Below are 24,059 nucleotides of genomic sequence, written 5' to 3' on the forward strand. Positions count from 1 at the left end.
TTAAGCTGGATTTAAATGATCCTGTAAATAACTGCCTCTTTTTAATGGTGTACAGTCCAAGCCCTTCATGGATCCCAACAGACCACCTCTCCTCTTCCCAGTGGCCACGCCTCACCACAACGCTCCTGAAAGTGAGGGAGTCTTGCTGTGCTAGGGCTTTCTGGGGATTGGCTGGGATAAGAAGTAGGAAATACGCTCCCTTCTCCTAAGCCTAGGGTTTCCTTTCAAGCTGAACGAAAGGAGAGCAGAGAAGTAGGGAGCAAGGGTTACAGGGGAAAAGATGCCTCTGGGCAGGTCAGCTTGCAATTGTTTGGACTTGCCTTAAAGCCTGGGAAGAGGTCCAGGGCTGGACGGACAATGCAGAGGAAGAAGGGGTAACGGGTAGAACCAGGGGTGTTTTCCAAGCTGTGTCTTTAACCTCCATAGGTTCTGCACTGGCGACCGTGGTGAGAAGGGACTTGAGATCCCCGTTGCTATGGTTTTCTGAAATAGCCTCCTCTCCCAGGAGAACACCCAGCCTTCCTCCTCCTTCCTTCCTGGTGGATGGCTGGGGACTAGGAGAGGACAAGCTGGGCTCTGGAATGCGCCTGGGGCCTCCAGGGGGGCGGAACTGGCTGTTTGAAGGAGAAAGGGCTTCTTTTACAGTCAGCAGGAAAGATCTCCCAGACAAGTAAAAAGGGCCAAGTGGCTTCAGCAGGCTGAGGGGTGTGACAGTCTGGGACCCCAGAAGTTTATCATGACTGCCGGGGCTGCGAGGTGTCCTGATGACTGGTTTGGGGCTCCCCTCAACCTCTGATCAGGTTCTACCCCCAACCCCCACCCCATCCCCCCAGAGCTGCCGTGGCTGACAGTGGGAGGTGGGGCGGCTGCAGCCCCAGCTCCTGGAGGGAAGAAGACAAGGCTTACAGCCCACACAGCTGAGCTGGGGGGAGACTTTATTCTTTTCAAGGAAAAAGTGAGAACAGGAATGAGACGAAGTGTAAAAGGGGAAGGAGGGGGCAATACTGATACGAGAACAACAAGTCCAGTACAACACGGCAGCCAGCTGACACCATCACCAAGCCCCAGGCCAAGCACACCCGATCTCTCCTCTCATCAGACTTGGAAGAAAACGGGAAACTTGGGACTCTGGAGCACCAAGATGGGGTGGGGGTAGGGGGGTGGGGTCAATACCGACAGACTTGCAGCTAGCACCTGGCCAGCCCTGCCTGGTCTGGGTCAGACCTCCCCTCCTACCCCACGCACCCCTCTTTAGGGCACACCTCCCTGCCCTTCCCTGGTTTCTCAGTGGGACGAGGGAGGTGGGGAGTTCAGCACAGCGGGACTCTGGCACTCAGAACACAGTCCATAGGCTAGGCCCCCAGCTCACACTTTCCTTGTACTTCGAGGCCAGAGGGTGGGCCTGGGGGAAGCCAACAAAGCTAAGCTGAAAACCACCCAGGCAAGGGACCCAGGCACACAGGCCTCTGGGCACACTCCTGGTCAGAAGGAGACCCAGTCCTTGGGCCAGGAAGTCAAGTCCAAGTTGGAAGCGGCGGGGAGGGGAGGATGCTGTGAGATGACCCAGGGTCAGCAACCAGATGTGGCCAAACTCGGGCTCTCCCTGCAGCTAGGCTGGCCCTAGGCTTCGTCATGACACCTAGGGGTGGGAGGTGCAGCTCTCCGTACCTGGCCACGCTCAGGAAGGATGGGGTGGCTGCTGAGCGGGGCCAGGGGATGGTGACTCTGCTGAGGCCACGGGAGGGAGAGGACCCGCAGGTGTGAGTGGGTGGGACACGGCTAGAAACCCAGGTTCCCAGTGTTCTGACCTGGCAGCCCGCACAGGGTACAGGCAGCCCGGCCTTGGGGAGCAGTCACTATCCGGCTGAGCCAGCCCACCTTCATCACACAGCTTTCTCTGACCTCCCCTGACCCCTCCCCAGCCAGAAGCCCCGACCCCCAGGGACAGAGGAGCCCACACCGAGTGCTGGGAGGCAGCCCTGAGTCTGGAGGAGCCGGGCCTGGTCTCTCATGGGAAGTGAGATGAGGTGATGCTGACGATGGTGACTAAGGCCCCAAGTCCCTGCACCCTGCCTCCCCAGAAACTCTGCAGCCAGGCCGGCCCCGCGCGGAGCAGAGCCTGTGTAAATACGCCCAGGAGGGGAGGAGGGCTTGCTACATATATTTGAAATGTGTTAAAAAATAAATTAAAAAAGCACCGCTGTATCCCGTGGGTGTCCACAGGCCCGAGGTCTCAGCGAGGAAATGGGGAGGTGCTAGGGGCTTCTTGGTGGGGGCGTCGGCTCCCTCCCCCGGCAGACAGCAGCTGGGGCTGCATTCTGCTTCCTTCTCCCCAAGGGGCTCGGGAGGGAGACGGGGGACCAGAGCACCCCATTGGGTACCCGTGCCAGGAGCAGCTCTCCCCCACATCCCTGACCCCAGCACCCCCTCTCACGTCTCACCCTCAAGCTCTGTGGTTCACCTGCCTGGTGGACATCACAAGGCACCTGCCTCCACACCCACAAAAGGCCCTGTTTTCAGCCTCATGCCTCCCAAATGGATCCATCTCTGTCCCAGGTGAAGGTGTGAACGTGGGGCCCCCCCTCCTGAAAACTAGGATGGGATGGGAGGCTGAGTTGGGGTTCACAGTGGCCCCCAGACTGCTCTGGCCGTGATGTAGCCCAGCAGGCTGCTTAGGCACCTTGCCAAGGGTCCACTGAGCCAGGAGGAACCCAAGGGAGTGAGCAGCCGGCTTCTCTGCCTGGCCTGACTCTGGGCCAAGATCTGCTGGTCTGAAGAGCTGCCAGCTCGGTGCCTCTCCTGGTGGGCACCCGCGTCAGCAGACGCATCCTGTCTCCATCTCTCCCTTTCTTGGCTCCTCAGGCCTCATCCATCTCCCCAGCAGACTGAGAACAGCACTGTTTTTATTCCACTCCACCCCTCTTCCCTGGTGGCTCAGACGGTAAAGCGTCTGCCTACAATGCGGGAGACCTGGGTTTGATCCCTGGGTCGGGAAGATCTGGAGAAGGATAATGGCCTCCCACTCCAATATTCTTGCCTGGAAAATCCCACCCATGGAGGAGCCTGGCAGGCTACAGTCCATGGGGTTGCAATGAGTTGGACACGACTGAGTGTCTCTGGTCTGCAGGGAGAGTCGGGTGGGAAGGAGGCAGCTGCTCATCTGGGAGCAGCCGCTGTGGCGAGGATGCTGCCCTCGGATGTCCAGCCTGCTCTGGGACACCTAGAACTTCCATCCCTTCCATCTCCACGCCAACTCAGTGCATCCATCTCCCCAGCCCAAGCTCTTACTACTCTCTTTAAGATTACAGACAGTCATTCTTTTTCGGGTTGGGCTTTTAAATTTTCTGAGTTGATTGCCACCATTTAAAAATCTGCATATTTCACATAAAAATTCAGAATTCTGCAATGAAAAAACATCTGGTCATCTGGTATGCAGGGCCTGCCTTTAGATCCGCTGAGCACCAGCGGCTGAGGCTGGCCTTCTTTAGTTGGCCACAGTCCCCACCCAGCCCTGCAGCCCTCCTTCAATCAGCTGCTCGGCCCTGGGGGAATCTGAGTTCACAACTCTGGGCTTTTCCTCTTTCAGAGCTCAGTCAGGCCCTCAGTTCCTAGGCAACCTTATTGACAGTTGCCTCTCAGTATTAAGAAACCTTAATGGTCATCTCTTCCAGTTATCCTCCCGTAACCTAAATCCGGTCTATAGCTTTCTAGATGACAAGCAACCATCTAATCTTTGCTTGAATATCTCCAGCAAAGGGGAACTCACTACTCCCCGTGGTTCTAAACTCTCCCTCACCTTCTTTTCTCACTTACAACCCCCAGTTCTTGGGCTCTGCCTCTCCCCAGTGGCCACACTGCACCCTTTGCCTTCCACCTCTGCTGTTGCTTGAGCCTCCAGAACCTTCCTCCAGTTCCGCCAACTTGTCTCCACAACTTCTCCCTTGCCCTCCAGGCAGATGGTGCAGACTCCAGCAGCTCAGGCCCTTCCCTAAGGAGCTGCCTCATGCCCCAGGCCGGATCATCACTGGGCCCTCCACACCTAACCCAGGCTGCTAAACAGGGAGCGGGGGCTGGGATACAGGCCTCCGTGGCCTGGTCATCATTTCCCTAGCAAGGGCTGAGGTAACAGGAAGCGGGAGCAGTCCCTGGGGGCCTCCCGACCCAGGCCTGAGGGTCCCACCCCGTCCTCAGCCATGGTTTGTGGACCCACCAGGTCTGTTCAGATCCCCACAGGCACGCTGAGCCCAGTGCTTCTTCTCTGGGCCACCGGCCAAGCCCGGCCCCTCTGCAGGGAGGCCCCAGCTGCAGCAACAAGCAGAGCTGGGCTGAACAAGGGGGCCAAGGAGGGGTCTGGGAACTCTTTCCCCCAGCGGCTCTCTCCCGGGCTTTCGTCCAGCGCATCCCAGCACTAGGCGCTGCCACTGGGCAGTGTCCACCCACGTAGCATTGTCCATGGGGCTCCAAGGGCCCTCCTGGGTCACACACTCTGGCTCTTGGGGCACACGGGGCCTGTGCTAAGCTCCCGATATGGACCATGCAGACCTTTCTCGGGGTGCTTCCTACCCTGCTTTCCTTTCCCTGGGTCATGATGCTGCCAGGGCAGACAGGACTGGAGAAACATCGCTCCCCTGTCATGCCACGGCCCGAGCGGAGCTGGGAGGTTTCCCATGGGGAGGATGGACCCAAACCCCAGACACACGGGCAGGGGTACCAGCCAGAGCCGGCAACCCCTCCTCACCCAGCCCCACGACACTTAGAATCTTCTAAGCACTGGCTTTCCGGCCCCTGGCCAGATCCACTAGTTTTTAAGTTTTTTTTCCCCAATACTTTAAATTTCAGGTCATCAAGTTAAAACCTCAGAATTCAACTCTTCACTGCCTCTTGGTCCACAGGTAGAGGGCCTAGCCCAGCAGAGGGACAGCAGCTTGGGAAGCTGAGCTGGGACACACTCGCCCCGTCATCAGCCCCGCGTTCCCCAGGACCGAGGCTGGTCTGGCTGGAGGATGCTGGTCCCCAGGGAAGTGGGTGAGGCAGGGGGCGCTGCCACCCGCCTTATACCCGGATCTGGTACCCATTGAGGTCTGGCATGGCTTTGGGCTCTGAAGGCTTCTTCTCACCGGAAGGCCTGCAGGGAGGGGAGAAGAGAGGAAGGGGAAAGGGTGAGCAGCCTCTCCGGGAGGTGGGAGAGCAGGGAGCCAGGGTGGCTGCCCCCCAACTCCCACCTCCCCATTCTCCAAGGTGTCCCAAATGCAGCAGGAAGGGTCCCCGAGGAAGTGCGTTTCTGGAAACCCCCAACCCCCCTTGCGAGCCTGAGTGTGGGCCCCACACTCTCTCAGGAGCTACTGCTCTTCACTGAGGTCAGCGACTCTGGCTGCAGTTAAGTGATAAAGTAACAGTGAATCCCTGTGAGGGACCCTGTGTTCTCTCTGACAGCCTCCCAGGTCAAAGTGAAGGAGGCTGGCTATGGGAGGCAGCGAGGTGCCCCTGACACCAGAGAGGTGTCTCCAGAAAAGTGAAAAAGTAAAGTCGCTCAGTGGTGTCCAACTCTTTGCGACCCCATGGATTGTAGTGCACCAGGCTCCTCTGTCCATGGGATTCTCCAGGTAAGAATACTGGAGTGGGTTGCCATCTCCTTCTCCAGGGGATCTTCCCGACCCAGGGATCGAACCTGGGTCTCCTGCATTGCAGGCAGACGCTTTACCATCTGAGCCACCAGGGAACCCCATATAACCTGGAGGTGTCTCCAGAATGACCTTTAAAGCAAGAGCCACACTGACACAGAGGAGACAAATCTGACGAGGCCGCTGGGTGCTTTATCCGAATGCTTCTGCCGGCCGGTTACAGGCAAAACCCAGACTCTCATGGGGCAAAGGTTACGCTCAAAGCCACCAACCGGCTGCCATCTGAGGTTAAAACCTTTTCCAGCGATATTCCTGGAAGAGCTCACTGTTGGCTGGGCCCCACCCTTCTGCCATCCCTCCCCCAGAGCCTATTCTGCAGCTCTGCAGTTGTGGCCTCGGACCTTCCCCCGTCGGCCTCCTGCTGGGCACCAGGGTGCCCACACAGGGTAACCAGTGGGCCAGAGATGTCCTTCTCCCTGGAGAAACGGGACTTCATTGTAGCTGTTTCAACATATGAACAAACCCACCCTTCCAGTGGGGGCGACAAAGAGAAGGGTGGGAATGCGAAGAGCTTGAGGGGAGATCAGAGGGAGGGGAAGATGAGCGGAAAGGATGAAGCCTTTTTCTGCACCTTCCCCCCACCCCCAACTCCTCCAGGAAAGGGGAAACCCAGGGCTCACCGCCTTTCGCTGCGGCTGTTCCTGCGGTGGGGGCTGGACTGGCCCCGCTGTGGGGAGGACACATCCTTCTTCCGGTCCTTGGTGGGAGACGGAGGGCCGGTCCCTTTGCCGATCTGGGTGGGGAGGAAGACACACAGACTTGCTCCAGGACCGCCCCAGAGTCTGTCCTGTCCTGACGGAGCCACAAGCCCCAAAGCTGCTCTGGGCAGAGCCCAGGAAGCCTCAAGCCCTGCTCTGCCCTGTCTCGGGGTCTTCCTGAACCTGTTTCCCAGGCGCTAAAGTGGCCAGGGCCTTGGGGGTTCCACAGCAGGGCAGCCCAAACTCCATGAGCCCCTGAAACAGCATGGACGTGGACAGCAGTGACTGGGGAGGGTTCATGGTGGCCCCCGAGAAAAGGGGCATTTACTCAGGCCGGGCAGAGGGGCCAGCCGGAGAAGCAGCCCGTGTCTGAGCTTGGGGCTGGGAGCCTACAAGACCCACAGGTGACACTGGTTATCTCCAGTTAATCAGAAGCTCAGACTAGTGGCTATACCTCTGATGAAGGGGAATAAAGGAGGTGGGTGGAGCAAGTGAACTTAGGCGACACAGTCCCTTTGAGCTGAATTTTCAAAATGTGGGGTATACAGGACAGGTGCTGGAGAGGGGTGCAAATAACATGGGAAGTCTTAAGCACCAAACAGATTGGGAAACACAGCACTCGAAGTTAGGTAATGCTGGCTCCAGCTCTAGATCCAACCTGCTCCCCTGAAGGTGGGGTGACACTTGGGCAGCTGAGCACCCAGACTTCCACAGGGAGGGACAGGGGGGAGGACCAGCTCAGGAGGGGAGGAGGGCAGCCCCCGAAAGCAGCGGGGTCACCTGCAGCTGCCCTGGGGAAGGAAGGCACCGAAGCTGTCACCCCAAGGTCTTGGTCTGGGGACTGGCGGGGCAGGGCGGCCGGGACTCCTGAAAGCACCTGCGACGTGCCGGGGTTCCCCATCTGGAGACTGAGCCACAGGCCCATCTGCCGCCCACAGGCTGCAAGCAAGTCTCTGGGCTCCCTGCACCTCAGTGTCCCCCCCTGCCTGCTGCAGCCCTCCTGCAGTCTTGGGGAGCAGCAATGGGCGTGAAACTGCCACTGTCACGGCTATGGCCCCAGGCTGCCCGGAGAGGCAGAGCGCAGAGCTGCAGAGACTGGGCAAAGGGGAGGGGCCAGCAGGCCCCACGGAAGGCACCCCCAAGTACAGGGGGACAAACATCTCAGCAGCTCAGCCCACTATTTTGGGTCCAGCAGCTCCCCCTCATGACCCCTGCTCACTGTGGCTGGGCAAGAGGGAGAAGGAGCCGTCCCTCCTTGTCTCCCCAGAGTCTGACCCGCTTCTCTTTTCTGACTTTCCCCCTGGGGCTGGGGGTCAAGAGTCGGGATGACAGGGGTGATGGAAGCTACTGCCCAGCCCACACTATACCACTCCCTCCAGACAGGCCATGACTCCCCACCAGCCTTGACTCGCAGCCCTTCCACCTGGATGGCAGCACCCCTGCCCAGGCCCAAGCCCAGCTCCCCTGCAGCCCAAACAGAGCCTCCCCAGGGCTGCCCACCTGAGGTGGCTGTCTCATCAGCAATGACCTTTGAGCGAAGCCCAGAAACTTCCTACCCTCACCTCCCCAACTCCTGGCTCCACCTCCTCCCAAGAAGATGGGGGTGGGGATGGTGGGTTGGGAAGATGGGGGAGGAAGGGGGGACTTCCCTGGAAGAGTGAGCCTCTAGGAAGCGGCATCTCCACCTCTGCCCTTCCTCCCCACCCCTGCCCTTCTACCCTCAGCCCTACATTTCCATTGACCCCCTACCCCTTCCATCCCCACGCCTGCCCTTCTGCCCTCACCCTTGCCCTTCCACCACCACCACCCCCCACCCCTGCCCTTCCACCTCCACCCCTGCCCAGGCCCTGGGTGCCCCGGGCAGGGCAGTGCTCACGCACCTTGAGCCGCATGTCGCGGGCATGCCGCTCCAGCTCCTTGCGGAAGTCCTCGCGGCCCAGCCTCTCCACGTCCAGGACCGAGTGCTTCCACTCGATCTGCTCCACGCTGTGCGGGTCGTGGGACACGCACTGGCCCAGCTTCACCTTCTTCAGCACGTGCCAGCAGCGGCCGTAGGCGGCCTCGTAGTCCAGCACGAGCTCGCTGAGCGTGCGAAAGGCCGGCGGCTTGTACATCAGGTCCTCGCGCCGGCTCATGCCCAGCGCCCCATAGCGACCCCCGAAGTTCACCCCCAGCACGATGTGGCGGAAGTAGTTCCCTGAGAAGTAGGTCTTGAAGCTGATGGGGAAGCGTTCCAGGGTGGGCATGCTGTTGGTGAGGTAACTGGCCGCGTCGCCGCAGCTAAGGAAACGGCTAGAAGCAGGAGCGGGGCTGGGCGACCCCATCCCACCTACCCCACCCGGGAGAGGCTGTGTGAGCCGCCCCAGAGCCCAGCTCTCCAGTGCGGACCCCAGCTCCCCAGCGCGGACGGTGGGTGTTGCTCATCCACATCCTGTCATCAGACTTGGGCCCTGCATACAGTAGGCACTCAGTGAACTCAATCTCTATGGGTCAGGGTGCTCAGTGATTACCGGCTGCTGCCATGACGTCAAGCAGCCCTCACCAAGTAACAGTGAGTAGGGCACCTCGAAATGCCGGGCCTTCCAGAGTGGTGGGGTGAAGGAAGGGTGAGACAGGCCCTCCGTCCACCAGCCTGTCTGTCTCCCCCTCACCTCCCTCCTCCCCTCTGTCGCACACACAGCCCTCTTCACCCCTGCCCTCCCTCTCACACGTGCTGATACACACGTGTGCATCACAGATGCACAGACAACCCTGTTCTTTTCTCTCACCGCCCCTACCCCTCCATGCGTAGATACTGTGCCTGCTGCTCTTCTGATAAAACCAAGGCTGCCAGCAGCCTGGGGGGCCGTCAGCTGTCCACTCCAACCTCCACGGAGGACCGTCTACACCAGCTCTTTTCTCTGGCTGCTCCTCGGGCCCTGCTGGCTCCTTCTCAGGCTTGGCTGGGACCCCTGACCTCCCTTCCTAAAGCAAGTCTGCTCTAATATTCCCCATGGCACATCACCACAATCTGTGATTATTTTTCTTATTTCTTGGTTTACTTGCTTATTTTTTGTCTCCCTAGCTAGAACGTAAACTTTTGAGAATGGGGACCACCTTGTCTGTCATTTATTTTTATTTTTTGCTGTATCTCTGGGGCCCAGCACAGACATGGCACATGACAGGCACTCAAAACTCTTTTTTGAACAAACGGGGAGAATGAGATGAACAGGATAAAAGCTTGGTGTACAGACCAGGTCGACACTGTGTCCAGTGTCCAGTGTGCTCCTGGTCGTTTAACTGTATTAACAAATTTGTGGGATGGCATTGCCATTGTCCCCTCTGCAGAGGAGGACTCCGAGGCTCAGAGGTGCTAAGGAACTTGCTTGAGGCCACAGTGAGGATAGCAGAGCTAGGATTCAGGTCCAGGTTGGCCTGAGCCTGCAGTCTGCATGCAGTCACTGCCATGCTCACCAGGCCTGACTCCTTGCAAGCAAATGACTGGGAACACAGATGAGCCAGGTGCAGACTCTGAGTGCAGTGAGGATGAGACCAGGAACAGACTTAGTTCAGAGCGTCCCTTGTGTTCAGGAGGGGGCCGTGGCAGTTCTATGGGGACAGCAGGGTGGTGTCCTGTCCAGATGGGGGGCTACTCCTATTTTCCTCCTGCCCACAAGCCAGCAGATAACCCCTGGAAGGCCTCTGGGACCATGTGATCCCATCTGGACCAGCTTCTCTGTGTGCTCATGGGGAGGGGAGCAGGGTCTCCCTCCTACAAGGGGGTGGGAACCTCCACTTTGGAGCGTGGTCCTGAAGGAGAAGCAAATGTGGGGTGGTGAAGGAGGCGCTGGCAGCGGCTTGGAGTCCTTGGGCTGGCCTCACACTCATCCCAGCAGAGAACCCTTTGGACAGGGCAATGCTGGTGGGTCTCTCTGGGCAGCAAAGGACTGCCACAGAGGGATTAGCCCTCAGGGAGGAGGACTGGGGCCACCCCTGCACTCTCTTTGTACAGGTTAGGCAGGTATGTCTATGGGAGTGGGGAGTACCCCCTCTGATCCCCCACAGAGAAGCTGTGCTCCTGGCCTGTGAGCGTTGTCTTCTCCCTGACCCATCTGAGCAAACGATTCCTCCCTGTTCCATTAGGCACCTGCCCCCTCACCCTGCTGGGCACAGAGCCCAGTGCCTACTCCAGGAGTGGTAGATGGAATATTTACAAGCCTTGATAGGTACAGGGAAGAGTGTGGGGTGGGAAAAGATGAGTCAAGACTGGCCTTGAATTGGTAAAACTGAGTGATGGGCACATGGGCTGCACTATGTTAATTTATGCTTATATGAGGTTAAAATTTTCTGTAATTAAACAAGGTAGGATTCAGGCAGGAACCACTTACGACAGAGAAATGGCCACATGCCAGTCTCCTAACTTTGCTTTAACTGGGGATATTGGGTGCCCCCTCTAGGGGCCTCGTCTGTCCTACCTAACTACTCTGGTGATCCAGCTATAGGTCCAGTTCTACCCTTTGGGTGGGGGAGAGACTGAGAAACCCTTTTTATTATTTTTTTAATATGCAGATTTACATTTAAAGATCAGGGGATGTCCACCATCTCCACAGATCCACATGTCTTGGAAATGCCAACAGTTGGGCATCCAACCTGCTTCTCCCGGACTCTTTGGTTCTTGGAAATAGCACAGCAGCCTTATGAGACCATGAGCCGTGATTTGTGGTTTGGAGAACAGGGTCACTGTGTCCACTGCTCAAAAAAAAAAAGCTGCCCAGTAAGCCTTGGAAGTTAGCAACTGAGGTGCAAGAGACTGAGCCCCCCTCAAACTCCTTCACTTTGGGGCCAAGTTCGTGACTTCTGGGAAAGGGAGCTGGGAGGGCCCTTCCAGAGGAGGAAGATGGCCCTGGAGGTGTGAGTAGCTGGCCACCCCCTCCCAGACCTCTCAGAGGAAGGATACATTCCCAGGATCACCGCTTCCAGGCATTTGATTGGCAGAGCCTCTTTGGTCATTTCCTTGGCCAGGTCCATCAGCCTGGGGGGTTGGAAGGCAGAGTCATTAGGACAGAGGCTCCAGTCCCCTCTGGTGAAGGAGCATTGGGAGGTAGACTAGATGGACAAAGACTCCCCTGCCTTCCAAGCTGCCGCAGCTCAAGCCCAGCACCTCCCCCTCACATCCTTCCTGAGCCTAAGGGGTCAGAGAAGAGACAACCACTGAAGATAAGGAAAGAGGCCCTTCCCCTTTCCCTTCTGTCCTTCCATTTCCTTCTTCCTTCAGAGTCCTGCTGCAGAGTCCTCTGGAGGGGAGGGTGGTTGGGGGTGGCGTGCAGTGGTAGGCAGGTCTTTGAAAGCCACTGGGCTGGGGGCCTCCTGTAAAGATGGTGTTTGGGGAGTGCATGGGATAGCATGCCAAAGAGGCCGGAGACCTTGGCACTGATCTTGTTTCTTCTGGAGCACAGTGGACACCCGATGGAACTGTGACTTCTCTGAAGAGCCTTTGATTGTTGTAACTGCTCCTCCATGGCTAGCCAGCTCCCTGGAGCCTGGACATGGGGTCTCAGGGAATTAGCTGCCCAGTGACTCCCCCATCTGCTCTTGAACTTGGAATTCAGGCCACTTTAAAACAGACTTATCTCTGAAGCCTGGTTCCTCCCTCCTCACCAAATGCTGCCCCCTGGCCCTGGGAATACAGCCTGGCCACTGGCTTTGCAGGGCAGGGTGTCAGACTCCTCCATCCCATGAGGCTGGAGCTGGGCCTGCACACTCAGCAGGCACAGGACAACAAGAGCAAAGCTTTGGGGTGAGGAAGGCTGCTCTCCCCCCGAGGGCTTAGAGAAGGGGTAATTAAGTAATTTAGCTAATAAACCATCTAAAGCATTTTTCATAAGGAAGTGATCATGGATTGATTATATGTGGGGCAAGATGTAAAATTCATATTCATCATAAAAGCACAGGGTTTTAAACCTGTAGACAGCTTTGGGCTGAGCCCCCAGGCCCACCTGTGGTATTCACTCTCCACTCCACTCTGCCCTAAGGGTTTCCATGGGGGTGAATCCAGCCAGGGGTCTACACCTGGGGGGCAGAATGGGAAGTGAGACATGCAGTGTTCTCCCCAGTAGGGTCCCTGCAGCTCAATCACTGGGCCTTGTACCAAATGCCCAGAATCAAGTCCAGAAGGTAACTGGGGGTGATGCCAGGGAACAGAGAGAAGGGGGAAGACCCTCTCCTGTGAGGCCGACCTCTCCTAAAAGGAAGATAAGGGTCACACACAGACATCCACTTGGGACCATCCTCTGTCATCACCAAGGCAAGCAGGTGGTCTGCCATCACCCTCTTGGCTCAGAATGGATACTGGGGTTCTCCCTCCTGGCTCAGCATGGATATTGGGGTTCCTTTTCCTCAAGGGAGCCCTGGCTGCCCATCTTGGCTAGAATCCCCTCTTTAGGACGTCCTAAGGGGAGTCCCACGGTGGTACCTGCTTTGCTGGTGGGCTCTCCTGGGAAGACTCTCTGCCTGCCTGATAAGCTTCCACCCACAGGTGACAGAGGGGCCCCAACCAGACCAGGGTCTGTGACCTGGTGCAGAGGGACCTGTGCTCCCCACACTTACCCTGTCAGAGGTCTGCTCTTCTTAATTTCAAAGAACTGTGTCCCTGTGTGATTGTACCTGCGGGTGCTGGTTAAGGGCTCTCTGGCTTGATCTGGAAGAGGCGTGTCCCTCTGCCCCCATCCGGACCCCGGGGGTCCAGCACTCCTCGGGGGTGCAGGCCGGGTAAAGACCCCACAGAGGATGCTCAGGGTGTGATCGTCTGAAGGGACAGGAGGGCACAGCACGCTGCTGGCTCCTTCCCCCACAGGGCCCCTCTCTGTCCTCACTCATCCTCTGTTCCCAGCTTTCCTCTCCAGGAAGGAAGCCAGGCAGAAGGCAGCCATTGGCCAGGGCCGGGAGACAAGCCTGAGCCCTGGACAGCTCTCAGCAGTACTTTATGTTCCAATTGGTGAGAAACAGCACACACGGACAGGAGAAGGCTGGGGTGGGATTCCTGTGCGGCTCTGTTGCTGGGTGCTGCTCCCAAGCTAACCGGCCCCTCTCCAGGCCACCAGTCCCCATCTCTGCCCCTTGCTCTCTCCCCCCAAATTGGGCTGGACCCAGTTTTCAGTAACCAGTCTGACTATTCTTCTGCTTAGGACCCATGCCTGGCCCTTAGGGGTCCTGCCATCTTGGACAGAATCAGCAGCGAGGAGGGTCAGAGGGAGCCAGGTGGAAGAGCTCCAGGCAGGGCCCAGGGCTGCAGAGGCCCAGCTCAGAGACACCGGGGAATCCCAGGCTTGGGGGCGTCCCAAGGCTCTTCCCCTGCTGGGCAGCTGGCCTTCTGCCAGGCAGGAAAAAGGCGCAGAACTAGGGGATACGTCCAAGATGTGGAAGCTGTCTCCTGGAGCATAAAAGTCCTTTTTCTCCTCCATCTACCTGCTGCTGCTAAGTCGCTTCAGTCACGTCCAACTGTGTGTGACCCCATAGACGGCAGCCCACCAGGCTCCCCCGTCCCTGGGATTCTCCAGTCAAGAACACTGGAGTGGGTTGCCATTGCCTTCTCCAACATCTACCTGCTACCTCCCCCCAACACACACCCTTTCCCCCAACACATACTTCTTTTAGACCAGTTTTTAAACAGCCCCAAGGGAGCTTCCCCCTTCTCTCTCTCTGCTGGCACCAGAGGGTCAGCAGAGGAGGTCTGGGCCAGTGGACCTGGACTAGGCTTCCACGAGCAGGTCACTCAGGACACCCTGACCCCATCACACGGAGGAGGACGCAGGAAGCAGGGAGGCCAGAGCAGGTGTGGCATTCATCAGACAAACCCGCTCCGATACCCGGGAGGACATGCGCTGTGCGCACGACTCCGGGGGTTCAGAGATGCCGTGTGAGTGGCACCCCCTGGAGTCGTGGGGTGCAGCTGCTTGGCCCAGTGCCCTCCGGCCCTGTCTGGAAACAAGCCCCAGCTGGCTCTGGACCAGCCGGATGGCGGCCGTGACTCTGACCACGGAGGATACTGCAGCTCCCTGATGTAGCGCTGCACTGCTTCCAGGCGCTCAGGGACGGGCGTGGAGGGCTGGAACGTAGGCACACTCGGTATGGGGATCTGGGCACGGAGAGAGAAAGCTCTGGTCACGGAGGGAGGCTTACCCTGGAGCTTCCAGCCCGCTGGACACCCAGATTAGCCCCCAGAGAAGCCACGTCCCAAGGAGGAGCTCCCCGCTCCCTCCTTCGCTGAGCTTCTCTCCCCCCCCAACCCCCACCCTCCCATTGGCCACTCCTCACCCTCCTAGCCCTTGACGGCATTTCTGATCTGGAGTTTATGTCGATATTCCAATTTTATGCTTCTTTCATAATTTTAGAAAAAAACACAGGCTGACTGCTTAGAATTTTACATTTCATGAACTTCAAGGTGTCCCCAGGAATGTTGATCTTGAAGTTAAGTTCATTTGGGTTTGGGGTTCAACTCTGGTTCAAAGTCCAGTTGACCAGGTGTCCCTGTGCCTGGTGAGCACACCCTCAGCAGGTGGTGTCGCCCCACTGCACTTTGTATCAGAGCACAATGGCCAGGCCTTCCTGCTCCCCTGGGAGAAAGAAGGACGTGCAGGGGGAGAATGTGGTTTGGGACAGACTTGCCGGGGACTAGCCTCTTTGGAAGCGTTCCATGGAGGCAGCAGGAGCCCTGGCTCTCCTGTCTTGCCAGTGCCACACCTACAGCAGCATGGCTAACCGGGCATCTGGACAGTCCTCCTCACCGGATTAGACTCTCCAGAGTTTGGCCAGACATGGGGAGAAGGGGCTGTCACGGGGAGAGTGGGGGTGTGGTGGGGAGGGGTGGGTGAGGACTGGGAACCCTCAGCCTGGGCTGCCCAGGTGCTGGCAGTCAGGCTAGGCTCTGTGGCCTCCTGGAGTTGTCCCTCGGCAACCCTGCAGTTGTCAGAAAAGCAGCCACATCTGGGTGTGTGTCCCCAGGCCACCCGCTCCGGCCTGGGGAGCCTGAAGGCTGGCAGTTTGCTGCAACAAGTCAAGTGTGGCTCAGAAGCCAAGGGAAGCACCCACCAGGTCCTTGGGGTTACAGGTCGGGCTTTCCTGGGTAGAGAGGAACCAGCTTTCCAGGTCCATGGCCCAGCCCCCTGGGGTCCCCCTTGGCTCCCAGCACTGGCAGCTCTGAGGTGGCCTCAGGGCTCCTCACATGACGAGGCCCCACCCTACCACCCTTAGGCCTCAGCCTACTCCCCAGCAGATGGGGGCTGCTGAGCGCATCCATCTGTACAGGGAGGGAAGGGCCAGGTCCAGCGGGAGCCCATGGCGGGGCTGGGCTGAGGGATGCGCTCCCTATGGGGCGGTGCGGGCACAGCCTCTCAAGTAAGGTGGCCGGGGATCTGACACGAAGGAAGTGAAACACCAGTGATTCCTGATGGCACCACAGCCTCTGACAGGCACCTACTTGCCCCAAAGGGCCAAGGCGCAAGGGAGAAAGCCCTGCCCAGGAGACGACTCTGCATGAACTTCTTCCCCAGCCCTGCCGGCCCCCTCCTTCCGGTCTGGGCAGTCCCCAGCCGCTGACACCTCGGTCTGGAGGCAGCTACTTCCCCTTTCACACCCCCCTAGTTCAGTTCAGTTCAGTCGCTCAGTTGTGTCCAGCTCTTTCTGACCCCATGGACTGCAGAATGCTAGGCCTCCTTGCCCATCACCAACTCCCGGAGTTTACTCAAACTCATGTCTGTTGAGTCGGTGATGCCACCCAACCATCTCATACCTGCTGCCCCCTTCTCCTCCTGCCTTCAATCTTTCCTACCATCAGGGTCTTTTCAAATGAGTCAGTTCTTTGCATCAGGTGGCCAAAGTATTGACGTTTCAGCTTCTGCATCAGTCCTTCCAATGAATATTCAGGACTGATTTCCTTTAGGATGGACTGGTTGGATCTCCTTGCAGTCCAAGGGACTCTCAAGAATCTTCTCCAACACCACAGTTCAAAAGCATCAATTGTTCAGCGCTCAGCTTTCTTTATAGCCCAACTCTCACATCCATACATGACCACTGGAAAAACCATAGCCTTGACTAGACAGACCTTTGTTGGCAAAGGTCTGGCAAAGTAATGCTACTGCTGCCCAAACTGTGGCCACTGCTTAAAATCAGCAGGGGGATAACAGCCCCAGATGGGGAGTGCTCTGTCTTCCTGCCCGGCCACCATGTACAAGACAGGCTCCAGAACTCTCTGAGGGCCTGGCTGGACTCCTTGGGTCAAGGATACAGGGTGGGAGAGCTATCAGAGGAATGACGGAACCATTTACTATAAACGGCACAGCACCTGGCTTTTTCAGGTGGAAGGTCCCAGGCAAGTCATCTCCACTTCCCATGAGGGCATTTAGTGACTTCTAGGAGCTTGGGGTAGAGACTGTAAGTACACCCTCCCCCGAGACATTTCAAACAAGGAGGGCTCTGTAGTCCAAGAATCCTTTGAGCAAGCTTGCACAAGCCAACCCTGGGCCAGGGCCGGGTGGTACCATGAGGGTATCACCTGCCATCTAGACACAGGACCCAGGAACTAGAGGCTCTGTAAGAACTAAAGGGCTCCAGAAAAAAAGTGTAGAAAGACCCTGGATTCATGAGTAGGGCCTTAAAGGACACCACCACTGTGGCATAGCTGGAGGGAGCTGACGGCTGTGACATGTTAACTCATGTCAACCAACAGGCCAGCATCTTTCTTCTGAATGTTCACAAAAACAAAACAAACAGGTGAGAGTCTGTATATCCAAATAATCAGACCTACTGGAGGGCTGGCAATCCCTCAACCCCCACCCCAAACCAGGAACTCCAGAAATGCTCCCTTGCTGCAGAGCAGTGGGGTTAAGTGGGGTACAGTGGAGGAAAGTGATATTGGCCCAGATCCATCCAGGAATGACTCCTCCTCTACTACCAAGGCCCAGGGTTACCTTGGCTCCAGGAACCCCCTGAAATCCTGAGTCCTATTAAGGAACAGAAAGGAGTCTTGGGGGAGGTCAGGCAGCCTGCAGCTGAGTGTGTGGACAAGAAGCAAGAAATCCTAGAGGCTGACAGACCTGGGCCTAGAACCAGCCCATCGCTGTCTAAATCCCAGCCCTGCAGTTTACCGTCTGGAAGCAAGATCCTTACCGTCTCCATGCCGTGGACACCTCACCTGTAAAGTGGGTGCCAAAACAAAACCAACCTCAGAGCCTAGATGAGACACTGCATAGCCAGGTCTTGGGACAGGGACGGGCACACGGCAGGGACTTGGCTCCTGCCCACTGTCGCTGTTATTCCTGGGCATGTCAGACACTGGTCAGCCCATGAGGACGCTGGCAGTACTGCCTTTTTGAGGGGCGATGTCCAAATTCACCTTCTGCAGGAGCTCAATGTCTAGAGCCGCAGTCAGAAGAACCTGGGCAGCTGGGTCTGGATGCCTGACCACTGGGCTTTTAAAAAGGTGGTGGCAGGGGACTTCCCTGGTGGTCCAGTGGTTAAGAATCCACCTACCGATGCAGGGGATGTGGGTTTGATCCCTGCTCCGGGAACTAAGATCCCACGTGCCGTGGGACAACTAAGCCCACGTGCTGCAATTACTGAAGCCCCTGAGCACTTTAGAGCCCATGTTCTGAAACAAGAGAAGCACTGCAACGAGAAGCCATGCACCGCAACAGGGAGCAGCCCCCACGGGCCGCAACTAGGGAAAAGCCATGTGCCTCAACGAAGACCCAGCACGGCCAAAAATAAATAAATAATAATTAAAATAAAAAAGCTAGAGGCAGCTTGAAACATCAAGGAGACAGTCTTACAAAGGAACACAAATGGCTCCTGGATCTGCGATCCTTTTAGGAACTGTCGCCCGTTAACATACTGGTGTCACCCTTTTAGAGGACATCTCCTCAAAAGTGCCCGTGGGGTGGTCTCTCCAGACTCTATTTGCTGAGTACGTATGACTGCTCACCCACTTCACAGGCTTTATTTCATCAATTCCTCCCAGTGACCCCTCAGAAGTGGGTATTGCGCTTATGCCCATTTTATAGCTGAGGAAACTGAGGCACGAGGAGGTTGTGTTCCTTTCTGGAGACCCAGGATTTCAACACGGTGGATCCAATGTTTTATTACACTACACTGCAGGGACCTCAGACTCAACCACCTGCAGGGGCCGCACTGGTGACATAAACAGGGAAGGCGGACTGAGAGAGCAGGTGGGGGTCTGCGGCCACCTGGGGGAGGGGAACCAGCCCTCAGCCCCAGCTGCCTGTGCCATGTGGGGTCACAGATTCTCTGCTCTCAGATCTTCTCATTTCCTGAAAAAATCTGGATTCTGATGTGAAATCTCCCCATTTTGAATTCTGGCTCACCTGGTCTTTTTAAAACATTATTCTATCCCCCCAACTCTTGGCGGACTACCCAAGTGGTGCTAGTGGCAAAGAACCTGCCTGGAGGAGGGCCTGGCAACCCACCCAGTATTCTTGCCTGGAGAATCCCCATGGACAGAGGAGCCTGGTGGGCCACAGTCTAGAGGGTCACAAAGAGTTGGATACGACTGAAGTGGCTTAGCACAAACTCCTGGTCCCACTACGGTGTAACCTCTGCTGCCCCTGTGTTAGCTTCAGGGCAGGGCCCCTTGGGGTGGGGGGTGGGGCAACCCAGTGCTGGGTCCACGCTGCTGGCACTCTGGGATCAGACCCTGATGCCTCCTGGACATCTCCACTCTGCCCAGACTCTGGGGCCAAGACTCCTGCTCTGGGCCAAGATAGAGGAAACTGCCCCCCCACACTTTTCCTGTGGTTTGAGGAGGGGGATTTGATTTAGGTCATACCTGAATGATCTAGTGGTTTCCCCTACTTTCTTCAATTTAAGCCTGAATTTAGCAACAAGGGGTTCATGATCTGAGCCACAGTCAGCTCCCAGTCTTGTTTTTGCTGACTATATAGAGCTTCTCCAGATGACACCACCCTTCTGGCAGAAAAGCGAAGAAGAACTAAAGAGCCTCTTGATGAAAGTGAAAGAGGAGAGTGAAAAAGTTGGCTTAAAGCTCAACATTCAGAAAACTAAGATCATGGCATCTGGTCCTATCACTTCATGGTAAATAGATGGGGAAACAGTAGAATCAGTGGCTGACTTTATTTTTCAGGGCTCCAAAATCACTGCAGATGGTGACTGCAGCCATGAAATTAAAAGACGCTTGCTCTTTGGAAAAAAGCTATGATGGAACATATTAAAAAGCAGAGACATTACTTTGCCAACAAAAGTCCATCTAGTCAAAGGTATGGTTTTTCCAGTGGTCATGTATGGATGTGAGAGCTGGACTATAAAGAAAGCTGAGCACCAAAGAATTGATGTTTCTGAACTGTGGTGTTGGAGAAGACTCTTGAGAGTCCCTTAGACTGCAAGGAGATCCAACCAGTCCATTCCGAAGGAGATCAGTCCTGAATATTCATTGGAAAGGACTGATGCTGAAGCTGAAACTCCAATACTTTGGCCACCTGATTCAAAGAACGGACTCATTGGAAAAGACTCTGATGCTGGGAAAGACTGAAGGCGGGAGAAGGGGATGACAGAGGATGAGATGGTTAGATGGCATCACTGGCTCAATGGACATGAGTTTGAGAAGGCTCTGGGAGTTGGTGATGGACAGGGAGGCCTGGTGTGCTGCAGTCCGTGGGGTCACAAAGAGTCAGACATGACTGAGTGACTGAACTGAACTGACTGAGGAGGGAGAGTTTCAATTCTCTCAATCCTCTCACAAAATCCCTTCCACACTCCTGTCAGTCATGACACCCCCCACAGACAATAGCGTTATTCCCTCATCAGTTTCTTTTCTATGTGTGAAGGTTGAAGATGACGAGATGACATTACAAGACCAGTGGCTAATAAGCTCGTCAATTTTGTTTTTAGTCCCTTGAAGTGGTGACAGTTCTACAGAGGACCATTCACACTCTCCCAGAGCCTGATTTAGACATCAGCAGGATGGCTAGAGAGCCATCTGCTAATCCCTGACTTGCTCATGTGGGAGAAGCATGTGGCTCTGGCTTCACTGGGACAAACGCTGAGTGAGACCTAGCTGCCCCTCCTGATGAAGGGTATGGACAGAGGGAATGAACACCCAGTAATCAGTACCAGTCTGAGGCATTACAGTTTCTTAAATGCTTTAATATAGGGATTCCCTGGTGGTTCAGTGGTTAAGACTCTCCACTCAAAGTGCAAGGGGCCTGGGTTTGATGCCTGGTCAGGGAACTAGATCTCACATGCAGGAATTCAGAGTTTGTATGCCACATTAAGATCCTGCATGTGCAACTGAGACCCGGAACAAATTTTTTTTTTTTTTAATATATTAAAAAAATGCTTTAACACATTTTGTCTCATTTAACTTCACTACAATCAACACCACTCTCAACCTCAGATGAGAAAACTGTGGCTCAAACAGGGGTCTGCTTGAGTTTATAACTAGGCGGGTGATTGGAACAGATGTCCTTATCCTCTGATGCCATACTTCCTTTTCCAGGAATTTATCTCAAGGAAATAATCAGAGCTGCTGCTGCTGCTAAGTCGCTTCAGTCGTGTCCGACTCTTTGCGACCCCATGGACAGCAGCCCACCAGGCTCTTCTGTCCGTGGGATTCTCTAGGCAAGAATACTGGAGTGGGTTGCCATTTCCTTCTCCAATAATCAGAGGTGAGTCCCCAAATTTATGTTGTAGAATGGGCACCACAGTGTTCATTTTAAGAAAAAATTATTGGAAACAATGGCCAACCACAGGGAATTAGTTAATTCTGAATTAGCTCAGAAGGTGATTATGTAGCCATTCAAAATCAAATCATATTCAATTTCCCTTGAAAATATAAGGCAGTAGCTCAACTCTCAACCTGGGGATTGTCTGAATTCAGCTTGTCCCAGAAGATAGTCTCTGATGGTTCTACCAATAACTTAGTAAAAAGAGAACAAAACAGGCCACCTGTTTCCATGTCTAATCCACCTTAACTGCCACTCTCTGGTCCCTTCCTTCTCACCTGGGCAAGTACGCATAAGCATGGGCTCCGACCTCTGTCCAACTGACTTTTCTTAGGGAATTTCAGGTCTCTGCATTTGAGAGAGTATTTCCTTAGTCTTGAACCATAACTTTGGGGGGAAAAAAATCAGGCGTGTTTTTCCACCAAGTACTATAGGGCACAGAATGTTTCAAATACTCTTTCATTCAGCAAATGCTTACAAGTGCCGGTTCTGTGCCAGGCACACAGGAGGCCTTGGGAAGACAAAGATGAATGAGACTGCCTTGGCCCTCATGGTGACACAACTGAAGGCCAGTCGTCGTGAAAAGTCACTGCACTTCGTTTTTGCCATGCACAGAAAAATGCCTGAACTTTGCCCCTCTCCACGGCCCTCTTCTAACTGCCCTGGAACCTCATGTCCTATGGAGCAGAGGCCCTGGAACCGGAAGACCTGTGGGGGGAGAGACTCAGCCCTGTCAGTTACTGGCTATGGAGCCCTGAGTTCCTACTTGAGTTTTCAGCTTCCTTGTCTGTAAAAATGGGTCCTCAAACTGCACTTCATGCACAACGCTCTTGGAGAATTCAGCGAAACACATGAAAATATTTACTCAATATCTGAAATCCTGGACCGTCCTCAGTCATTCATTCTCTGCCCACTGCTCTCTGGCTTAGCGAATAAGATGTCAAGGCACCCGTTAGTGTTATTAAGTTTATCTGCTGCTCTGCCCACAACACATGGGCATTTTAAGAGACGGAGGAGGACACTCCTAGAAACAGGGCATGTGGACCTCACAAAACAGCCTCAATGGCAATTAAGTAAAAGTTCTTCTGGACAGGTTCAACCTATCTATATTTTTAACACTTTACCAGTAACTCCCTACCCCAACAGGAAAAGTGGCACTTTGCTCTGGAAGCCCCCAAGTCACTAAAACCTTAGCTCCCCCCCACCCTTTGCCCCCCGCCAAGCCCCAAACAAAGCCCTCACCTTGGGCAGGTCCGTGGCCCCGCGGATCCGCTGAGCCACCTTCTCTCCATCGGGGTGGATCTTGGCCACGTGTTTCCACATCCTTTCCCAGGTGGGCTCGTCCACAGGCAGCCCACCCCGGTTAACAAAGAAGGGGATGCCTCCATCTCGTAGGTCCTCTTCCCCTTCTTCTTCTGGCTCATCATCTCTCTGGGCAGAGGCTCCTTCGCTGGTCTCCAAACGCCGGACCCCAGAGGGGACAGCCGCGGCAGTGGGGGCAGCGCCGGTACTGCCGCCCCCGACAACCTTCTTCCCCCCTGGCATCCCCAAATCCTTGACTGGTGGGTGGGAGGACGTAGCAGCAGGCAGGGGTAAAGAAAAAAAAAGGTGGCTCACAGGAGGCCTCCCACACACCAGCTGCAGAGATAACACATGGCCAAACAGAGCGCAGGGCACCTTTAAGAAACCAGGGCGTGGCTCCGTACAATAAAACACTACTTGATGCGGAGGGGGTAAAAATCAGTGCCTCAAAGTGAAGTGCTGGGCAGAGGGGCTTGGTTGTCCAGGGTGAGCCTTAGAAGCCTGGTTCTTTTTGAAAAACGGGATGTAGAGAATACATCTCAACTTGGCAGCTTTCACCAAAGCACCCCCCACCCCCTTTGAGAGCGAGAACAATACCGGACAGCAGTCTGGGCTGCCCGAGGAGAAAAGCCGGAGGGAAACTGAGGCCAGGCAGCTCAGATCTGCGGCCACGAAAGGGTCGAGGCACGAGTGCCCACGCCGACCGGGCGCCCCAGGTCCCAGTTTTTTGAAGAGCAACAAATTCCTCTACAAAATACCGCACGCTCACACCTGTGCGTGCTCAGAGGTGGGGGGCCGAGGCGACTCCAGGCCGGGAGTCGGCTCCGAGGTCGCGACCCCCCGGATCGCAGGGCGGCGATGGGACGCGATTTCTCGGATGCGACGAGTCTGGGAGCCGAGACTCGCAGCTGGCAGGGGCGCGGGGAGGGGGCGCGCGCCAACGCGCACATTCCACGCCCGCCGCCAACTCCCCGCACAAAGTGGGCTTTGTCTTGGTTTCCTGTCCTCTCGCACCCCCGCCCCGGGCAGGAGCAGTGGAGCCCCCCGGGAAGGGCGCGGCGGGGAGGCGAAGCGGGGAGCGCCCAGGCCCCGCCGGTCCCCAGCCCGGCGCGTATCAGCGGGCGGATGCCGGGCACCCGGCGCCGCGCTGCGCCAGCCGAGCCATCGCGGGGCGCGGGTCCCGGTCCCGGGCCTCAGCTGGGAACGCTCGGGCGGTGCGTAGGGTCACCGAGCGGCGGGTTGCGGCCACAGGGTCGCCGCCCTGGATCGGCTGCAGCATGGGCGGTGGCGCGGCCGCGACGGGCAAAGGATGCTCCGCGGCTGTTCGCTCGGCCTCCCGCGGAACCCCCGCCTCCCCTGGCTAAGGGCTGGAGGCAGGACCGCGGGGCGGGGAGAGCAAGCCTGGAGGCTCGCGCAGCCACGTCCGCGGAGGAAGCCGGAGCCGAGGGGCAAAGCCTCTGGGAGGGCCGGCTACGCTAGTCCCCCGAGAGCAGTTTGCTGCGCGCGCGCGCGGGTCCCCGCGCAGGTCTCGGCTCCGGCGAAGCTTAGGCCAACCGAGCGGGCAGGCGGCGGGGTACTCTGCCGGCCTGCCGCCCACCCGGCTCGACTCTGGCCCGCGCCGCGCATGCGCTCCGTCCCCCCCTTAAAGG

The 24,059-nt window shown here is 56.5% G+C and overlaps 1 protein-coding gene across 4 annotated transcripts; it reads right to left on the minus strand.

Annotated features, from left to right (window-relative positions):
* Positions 1-918: 918 nt before the first annotated feature.
* VASH1 (vasohibin 1) lies at positions 919-24,044 on the minus strand. 4 transcript variants are annotated; one of them, XM_086319498.1, is made up of 7 exons: positions 22,351-24,044; positions 14,404-14,492; positions 12,965-13,021; positions 11,316-11,390; positions 8,260-8,641; positions 6,302-6,414; positions 919-5,125 (listed from the first exon to the last, which is right to left on the minus strand). In XM_086319498.1, the coding sequence occupies exons 1-7, from the start codon at positions 22,651-22,653 to the stop codon at positions 5,053-5,055; spliced, it is 1,092 nt and encodes a 363-aa protein (XP_086175624.1). In that variant the 5' UTR covers positions 22,654-24,044; the 3' UTR covers positions 919-5,052. The 4 variants fall into 4 exon arrangements, with proteins under 4 accessions (XP_086175624.1, XP_086175628.1, XP_086175625.1 ...); XM_086319502.1 differs by lacking the exons at positions 14,404-14,492; positions 22,351-24,044 and adding an exon at positions 12,355-12,427 and having other exon boundaries at positions 12,965-13,007; XM_086319499.1 differs by lacking the exons at positions 11,316-11,390; positions 12,965-13,021 and having other exon boundaries at positions 22,351-23,995.
* Between the last annotated feature and the right edge of the window lie 15 nt (positions 24,045-24,059).

The sequence above is a fragment of the Bos grunniens genome, chromosome 10 (genome assembly GCF_055505025.1).
Source record: "Bos grunniens cultivar Pamir isolate PY7600 chromosome 10, Bosgru_T2T1.0, whole genome shotgun sequence".
Taxonomy (NCBI): Eukaryota; Metazoa; Chordata; class Mammalia; order Artiodactyla; family Bovidae; genus Bos; species Bos grunniens.